This window comes from Pelodiscus sinensis, chromosome 1 (assembly GCF_052426305.1).
Source record: "Pelodiscus sinensis isolate ZL-2025 chromosome 1, ASM5242630v1, whole genome shotgun sequence".
NCBI classification, from domain to species: domain Eukaryota; kingdom Metazoa; phylum Chordata; order Testudines; family Trionychidae; genus Pelodiscus; species Pelodiscus sinensis.
The window spans coordinates 90,466,785-90,475,439 of record NC_143052.1 but is presented as its reverse complement, the minus strand read 5'-3'; the positions used below and the strand labels follow the sequence as shown (position 1 = coordinate 90,475,439).

Genomic DNA, 8,655 nt, shown 5'->3' with positions numbered 1-8,655 from the left:
CCCCCTCTCTGCAGCTGAACAAGCTGTAAACGTGGCAGGGGGGTGCGGCAGGGGCAAACAAGAAGCCTAGCAGGGGCCCGTGTACACCCCCAGGTTAGGGGGAGGCTCGCAGGGAATGAAGTGCAAAGGAGGCACGTGCTGCGCTGCTTGGGTTCTGCTCCTACGTGGCTCTCAGGACCAGACCGGGAGGTGGGGAGACCAGCCCGGCCCCACAGTGTCATAGAAAACCCGGATCCGCTCGGAATCCTGGCGCCCGGGCCGGCGTGATCCCGGCGCCGCCCTCCGGGTTTTGTAGCGCGGCGGCCCCAGCGTGGAACTTAGGGAGCGGAGCGGGCAGCGCTGTGCCCGCGGCGGTGAGTAACACCCCGGCGCTAGGGGCGAAGCACAGCGGGCCGGCCAGACCGCCTGGGCGGGTAGCTGCCATGCCGCCTCCCTAGTGAGCGGGCAGAGGGCGCGGCTCCAGCAGCCCGGGACCAGTGTGAAACGCCTCCGGCTAGTTCCCGCAGGGCCAGGCTTCCGGGAAAGGCCCCGGGGTAGGAGCAGGGCGCAGCGTCCCTTGGTAGGAGCCGATGGAAAGTCCTTTCCGCTCCCTTCCCCCCTTCCAGCCCGGGCTGTTCCAGCCCTTTGTACTTGGCTCTGCCTGAGCTCCTGGCTGGGGGATTGGCTTCGCAGCCGGCCCCACTTGGAGAGCGCCTCTCCCCCAGTCTCAGCAAAGCTGAAGACCTGACGGCCCTATGGCATCTCCCAAACAAGAGGCCCTAGTCCAGGTAGGCTCCTAGGGAAATCACATTGTCACGGAAGTCAGCGACAAAACTCCTGTGAACTTCCCCCATGCCAAGATTTTGTGATATACTTAGTCTTCTAGCAGCTGCTTGACTTGGCGCCCTGTGACCTTTTGGTTTAAAAAGCTGAGAGTGATATGATTCAGCACGGGACACTTTAAGTGAATTAAAAACTTGCTCAAAATAAAGAGTCCTGTGCACCTTAGAGTAGGGCTGTTAAGAGGCATGTAACTAAATAACTGCGGGCTCCCAAGTCCTAATTGGCCTGCGGGCCGGATCTGTAAAGGCCCTTTTGCCCAGCCCTGATGTAATGTGTGTCCTGGATGGAAGAGAGTATTGACACAACAAAACTTCCCTTTCTGTGAGTTTGCTTGCATTTGAAATCATGGGCTTAGAAAACTGGCTGCAGCTACCAGCCACCCAGTGGTAATCACATCCTTTATGTGAACAAGATGATTGTTCTTTTTGTGTGTGTAACAGCGAAAAGATGGCAGGCCATTTGCAGACAAAGACAAAGTCCTTACACGGTATGGGATTTTTCATGTAAGGCTCAGACTTCTGTATAAATGCCTCTCTGTTGTTGGGAATGGGGATCCTTGAAGAGTTAAGGTGTTGATTTGCAAGTGATATGGGGATGAGGAAAATGCAGAGAAATTGTGGTGCTTGTATTGTGAGCAAGAGTGGCAATATCCTTATACTCGAAGGAGGTCCTTTGTACCAAATCCAAGAGCAGGAGTGAAGGCTGAATTCAGTAGAGCAATATCACCTCTGTCCAGCTTCTATATTTCAAAGGGAAACACTTTAAAATTCATTCTTCCATCAGCTACAGGCAGAATTGGGCCATGCAGGGCCGTGTTATGCTCCAGGATTTATTTCCACCATTCTCAGATATACAGCAGTTGACATGGAGAGTTGCAGGAGGGTAGTGGAGGCTTATTGTTTATTAACGGATTCCAGTGTCAGCCATGATTTATGAGCTGTCCATACACCTAGGAAAAAGCAAGGCTTGATTTCTCCTCTCACTTACATTGATCAATGGAATCACTTCTATCAGACGTGAAGGGAGAATTGGGCTCTGTGTCCCTGCCTGTAGAGCACTGCCTAGGGAGAACCACTTTGGACTCTAGCAGGGGAGGGGATTTTATAGCCTAATTGATAAGGCAGGAAGATAGGAGGAGGAGGAGGAGAATCCTGAATGCTGCTTGGGTTGGAGTGAAGGTTGTGGTTTATAATCCAGTCCAACCCTCTTGTTTTGTGCATTTCTTTGTCCTGAGTTTTAGCTGGAGAATACGTGCCAGCAGGCTGGCAGAGTGAAAAGACCTCACTCATAACATTATTTATGATTCACTGTATACAGCATGCTGATGGAATACGGAAATTCTTCTGGAAATACGCTCCCTTGTAAGAAAACAAACAAACAAACAAACAAAAAAAGCTACCCAGGCTCCAGAATCAGCCACAAAACCTCTGTCCAGACTCTGTCTCAAAAGGAAACAGTACTGAGCCACACACAGCTGAGTTGGGATCCAATTTATCTCTAGACTAGAACTCCCTTGCTAGCCAATGGCTGAGTGTCTGAGCTCAGCACCTGCTGCAGTGTGGTTCAGATAATCCTGGTGAACATGTGCTCAGCTCTGTCACCAGTATGGATTCTGTTCAGGTTCCTTCTATTGACTTTATGATGGGGGATATGTATTTGAGTGATGTGACCTTGTACTTCAGTTCCAAGCTGCCCTCGACTCTGTGACTCTGTCTTCGGCACCTCCCCTCTGACTGGACATGGAGTGCAGAAGGATGGAGCACTGTGGATTCTTGTCAAAGAGCCATCCTGCTCAGGAAAGGGGCCAGTGACCTGCAGTCTGACTATCCTATCTGGTATGGCAACATCTCTCCTTGTCCTCATCCCTGATCCTGTCTAAATGCTGGGCAACCTAGGCTGCAGCATAGAGGGAAAGAGACTAGGGGAGAGGGCTGCTGCTGGTCTTGTAGACGACAAGTGGGAGGACAGAGGATGCATTTGCTGCTGAGAGTAGGCATCAGACACTGCTCAGTTTGAAAATCACAGTGGCTACGTCTAGACTGGCATGATTTTCCGCAAATGCTTTTAACAGAAAAGTTTTTCCATTAAAAGCATTTGCGGAAAAGAGCGTCTAGATTGGCACTTTTTGCGGAAAAGCATCCGTGCCAATCTAGATGCGGTTTTGCGCAAGAAAGCCCCGATTGCCATTTTCGCGATCGGGGCTTTTTTGCACAAAACAATACCGCGTTGTCTACACTGGTCCTCTTGCGCAAAAGCATTTGCGCAAGAGGACTTTTGCCCGAACGGGAGCAGCATAGTATTTCTGCAAGAACACTGACAATCTTACATGAGGTCGTCAGTGTTCTTGCGGAAATTCAAGCGGCCAGTGTAAACAGCTGGCAAGTTTTTCCACAAAAGCAGCTGCTTTTGCGGAAAAACTTGCCAGTCTAGACACAGCCAGTGTGTTTATCTTGTTCCATAATACTAGAGCGAGGGTGCACTCAGCAGCATTAACAGACAAACAATGTAAAAAGGATAAATGGAAAATAACTTTGTGACGTCCAATTAATCTGTGGAACTCACCATTGTAAGACATTATTACAGTAAAGAGTGACACTCACACACATTTAAAGAAGTAATTATTTGAATAAAACAGAATCAGAGGCCACAGGTCGTCAGCTGGTGTAAAGCTGTCTGTCAGTGGAGCTGTGCAATTTTTTGCACTAGTTGATGATCTGGCTCAACATCTGTGTCAACACTTGGATTAAACATTGCACTGTAGACATCAAGATGATTATTTACTGGAATCTGGATGATGTTTCTCCCTGTGATCTTGTACTGCTCAGTAAGGTGCAGCATGTATGTGTATGTGGTATTTACACCATCCTCTTTAATATTAAGCCATGATTGCTAAGCAAAGGACTGGACACTGTACTAACTGGCTCAGTAGTCTAGTCCAATGCAGGAGCTGCTCCTTGTATTGACTCTTTTGTGTTGTCTGATTTTGCCCTGCCAGGACGATGAAGCTGAACGAGCGAAGTGTGGCACATTACGCCACATGTGACTCTCCGGCAGACCATGCCGGCTTCCTTCACAAGCGTGTCGAGCGGCACCACCACCACCACCATCACCACACCACTTCCTACCACCGGCGCTGGTTCATTCTCAAGGGCAACCTGCTGTTCTATTTTGAAGATCGTGACAGTCGGGACCCCCTGGGGCTTGTTGTGCTGGAGGGCTGCACCGTGGAGCTGTGCGAGGCTGCTGAGGAGTTTGCCTTTGCCATCCGCTTCGATGATGCCGGTGCCAAGGCCTACGTGCTGGTGGCTGACAGCCAGGCCACCATGGAGGCCTGGGTGAAGGCATTGTCACGAGCCAGCTTTGATTACATGCGTTTGGTGGTGAGAGAGCTGGAAAAACAGCTGGAGGATGCTCGTAAGAGCTTGGTTGCCTGCCGCAAATCTCCAAGGAAGTTGTCATCTGGCAGAAAAAGGCATTTGTCCAATCCTGCTATGGCGCCCGTCCAGGAACAACCTCCCATCTTGGAGAACGGTTATTCTACATGGGGCTGTGGTTACATCCCTGCAGGAGCATCCTGCTCTGACCACAACGGGGGGTGTTCCAAGCCTCCACCTTTGCCTCCTCGCCGGCGCTTGGCAGCTGGCAGTGGATGTGGAGCACCCGCCTTTGGCCTTGCTCTGACTGGGCAGGAAAGCCCTGTGTCTCCAGAGACAGTGTGTTTTTCCAAGCTACACAACTGGTATGGTCAGGAGATAGCCGAGCTAAGGAGGGAGTGGATGGAAAGCCAGAGGAGCAAGGAACTGTGATCTGCAGGAGGCAAGGCATGGAGTGACACTTAAGCCCATTCTGAGAGTATTGTTGCTGTGCTTGGTGATGTCTTCCCCCATCCAGGAAAATAGCCAAATAAGGGACAATGTTCTAGCTCCTTCCTTTCTGGAATCACAGTGTGCTGGGTGAGTGGCTCTGGGATATAGGAGAGACACAGATCTTCCCAATATCTTGTTTTCACCTCTTGGGTCCCAGGCAGTGTGTGTTTCTCTGACGCATATTGCAGCAGGGCTGGAAAATGTCGGGAGGTCTAGATTTTGAATCTTGGATGGAGGCTATGGAGTGCAGAGAGAGATCAGACTAGCACACACAAAATGGGCATCACTCTTCTTTCATCCAGAGGGCTGTTTTTATCCCATACCAATCTGAGGGAGTGGATTGAGTGATGTGTTTTATTGTTACCCCTTCTTTGAACAATCCCTTCTGATTTATCCTCAGCAACCAAATCTTTGCTTAGATTAGAGGTAAGGAGCATCTATTGCCTGTTAGTTTTTATAAAATGGTTTCTTGTGTCCCTCTTATGTGCCTTCTGAGCCACAGAACTATCAATGGTGAATTAAGACTGGATTGAACAGAGTGGCTCTGAAGAGCACCTGAAGCTTTGTAGCTCTCCCACTATGCATTGGCCTGGACTCAAGCAGATTTTGGGCCCCATGGCTTTGCCTGGTCCAGGGGCCATATTTCACCTTAATCAGTCCCTGGTGATGTTTTATGCCTGTTTCATTCTGTCTGATTTGAGTGGTCTCAGATTGGTCTCCCAGACTTCAAAACTAGGATCGATTCTTGTACAGTATATACAATAATGCATTATAGCATAGGTTGGCTACAGAGATGAAATGTAAAAGGCCACCAAAGGTTCTGGATCACATGATTGAGTCAAGCATAAGTGCAGGTGCAACTCGGTAACCAATTGTTATTTACACAAGCCTGTTGTAGCACCTGCCATCCCCCAAAAATTCTTGACAGAGGTGAGGGGTTCTGGGATCTGTGGGTCACTGCCCACCTTGTTGCATGTTATAGAATAAGCATATCTACAAGTGTATTTAATTTGCTGTAGTATTTATGGAAGATAAGGGGATGCAATGAGGGGCAGGGTGGTACTTGGGTACACCACCTGTCACTTCATAGGCACAATGAACCGTATCATAAGAGTGATGAGCAGTTCCAGCTTGTGCATTGTTAGACTATTGGTACACTTCTTGGCAGGTTGAAGCATTCAGCCTTGTTCTTCAAAATGCACTGGAGAAATTTCCAAAGGCACAAAAGAGAATCAGACCTCCAGCTTCAATTGCCAACTGTGCCTAACCACCGTTTGTACCTTTGAAAATCTCCCCTCAGCATGGTGTACCAATATCCTTCCTCATATGTGCCCTGTTGTTGTTCACTGCTCTGTTAGGGGAAACTGGATCCTAAAACAAATAATCATAGACAATCAAAAGGCACAATCTTGAGCTGTGGACAACACAATCTGTATGTTCACTGCTGCATTTTGTTTTTGTATGGCATTCTTTGGCTAAAATCTCCACCCCTTTACTTGTATCTGCTGTATTCATGAGTTAAATGGGACTTTGTCAACTAGTGCAGACTCCAATTTCTGTTCTGTCCTAGGATTATTGCCTGGGGTTGGGATGCAGAAAATGTTTATAAATTAATCCAGAGAGAAATATTGTTGTGACTTTTTAAAGTCAACAAAAAGCAGTTGTACAGTGTTTGGAAGGTTAAGACTTATCTTCTACTGTGGAAAATCAAAAGACACCAGCACTGTCCTTGTGCCTGAGAACTAAGAAGAGAAAGTGACTTGAAAAAGAAAATAAGTAATCAAGCCAGTTTTGCCCTTGGAGCTGAAATTACAATGGTCTAATGGATTTGAAATCAGTTTGATTTTTAACAGTCTTTTTGTTTTAATAAGACTAAGTAGCATTAGTAATGCTGTTAAACGCTTTAATATTTTTTATTTTGCCTAGCCTTTTTACACAGTTTTCACACTACCTAGCTTCAGTGTGTGTGTGTGTGTGTGTGTGTGTGTGTGTGTGTGTGTGTGTGTGAAACAGTTGTCTGTGAATGTGACCCACAGTATAATCTTCAAGCATCCGGTCTTTTTCTGATTTTTTTTTATATATATACTTGATTCTTATTATCCCTAAGCCCTGGGAACCAGGGGCAAAATAATAGTGTGTGTGATCGTGTTTGGGATAATTTTTTCTTGTGAGTGATGAGAAACCAAAAAAAATGACTGATATTTGTGTTTGTTCTGCAAATGTATTCGTGACTTAATTTGGTTATGGGGTGGAGCATGAATTTAGGTGCACTGATTTAGGGCTTTCCTCATCCCTATCTCACTCCAGTTCCATACTAGGCATTGGCACCTGTTGTCTTTAAAAATCACATTTGAGTCTATGCAATGAGCTGCTGATATGCAGTTAGTTTTCTCTGCTGGTTGAGCAAAGGCAAAAAGTGCTCCTTTTGCCAGGGGATCATTAGCTAGCGTGTGTTCACCACTGCCCTCTATTGGATAGAATGTCAAACCTGTTTATTGGTCCTGTTGACTTTGCCTTTGAACCATACCCCAGGCAGAAGGTCAGGATGTATATTCTCTGATATTGCACAGTTAAGTTAGCTAACGCACAATGCTGCCTTTGTATCTTCAGGCACAGGTCAACACAGGGCCAAGATATGGCACTGAATGCCAGCACAGTTTGCCCTGCAACAAACTGAGATACAGCATTTAGCCAAATTTTCTCCCAGTCATTCAGGTTGGGGCTGCTTATTTACCTCCCTCTTCTTCATAATTCTTTAACAGTGAAAATCTCTGACCAGAATTCCTAGCAAAAGATGATTGAATGTTTTAAAGTTTGTTGGCTGTCCCTCTGAAGGAACTCAAACGGGGTTATTCTTTGCTATAAATCTTTGTTACAATACGAACAACTCTTTCTGTCATATATTAATGTTTCTGTCATTTCAGTAATCAAAGGATGCTGGTGGTTCTGGTATGTTTTTCATGAACTCTGCCAAATATGGGGTCTGATCCTGCCAAAGTATTAACTAAAGTCATTGTAGTCTTTTGAGGGTGCTCATCTCCAGACCTGTTTGGTTTATAGCTTTATTTATCTGCACTTTGTTGTTAAAAAAAATACCTACTATGATGTTTGCCACTTGATTCAAATTGAGACAGGGCTGATAGTAATCAAAATATGTCACTTGGCTGGTGGAGCCACATAAATTTAGAGTTGCAGACTATGTCTCAGTGGCATATTTGTTCCCAGTCAATTGCAGGGTTTTGGGGCTTTTTTTGGTGACTTAATAGAGAAGCCAAAGCTTCAAATAGGCCTGCTCACCTTGCAGGTGACATCTCCAGACAAGTAACAGGAAGTGACAGTAGGAATCTTGGATTAAGTGGAGATGAGTCTCCAGTGCTAATTAATCACTCGCACCAAATTCACTTATAAAGTCTGGACAACTTAATAAAGAACACTAAGAACTATTTGTGGTATGTTTTTCCACAGTTATTTTAAAATGTTTAAACTTTAAGTAGATATTGTATTTTTGAAAGAGGACAGTTTTGCATGACCTTTATTTTACACAAAACAGTATGTTACTGTACATTTAATTCTTAACATTTGTATTTTAAGCTAGCAATGTTGAATAAACAGGTTTTGAAGTTGTAATGTGTGTTGATATTGAACCAGAGTTTTAAATGACCTGCAACATCAGGGTTGCCACAGCATAACAGCTCTTACCCCCTCACAGCTCATTCACAGATATTCAGCTTCTCTTTTCCTTTAATTACATGCTCCATTCCACACACTGGTGCACCTTCTGTATGAAGTTGTGTAAAATGTTGTGTTTTGAACCAGGCTGTGGGGGAAAGTAATTTAAATTACCTGGGGGATGGGATTACAGAGCCCTGTATATACTATATGCCAGCACTAGCACTATTGTAGACTGTAGCAGCTATTTTACACTGCACAGCAGTGTACAGAACCAAACAGATCAAGACATCAAATG

The 8,655-nt window shown here is 45.9% G+C and overlaps 1 protein-coding gene across 7 annotated transcripts; it reads left to right on the top strand.

The window, feature by feature from the left end:
• Positions 1–190: 190 nt before the first annotated feature.
• On the top strand, positions 191–8,315 carry PHETA2 (PH domain containing endocytic trafficking adaptor 2). 7 transcript variants are annotated; one of them, XM_075935827.2, is made up of 3 exons: positions 191–353; positions 2,505–2,657; positions 3,818–8,315. In XM_075935827.2, exon 3 carries the CDS (start codon positions 3,822–3,824, stop codon positions 4,626–4,628), a length of 807 nt encoding a protein of 268 aa, XP_075791942.2. In that variant the 5' UTR covers positions 191–353; positions 2,505–2,657; positions 3,818–3,821; the 3' UTR covers positions 4,629–8,315. The 7 variants fall into 7 exon arrangements, with proteins under 7 accessions (XP_075791942.2, XP_075791975.2, XP_075791952.2 ...); XM_075935837.2 differs by lacking the exon at positions 191–353 and adding an exon at positions 360–559; XM_075935846.2 differs by lacking the exon at positions 191–353 and adding an exon at positions 608–767.
• Positions 8,316–8,655: the final 340 nt, after the last annotated feature.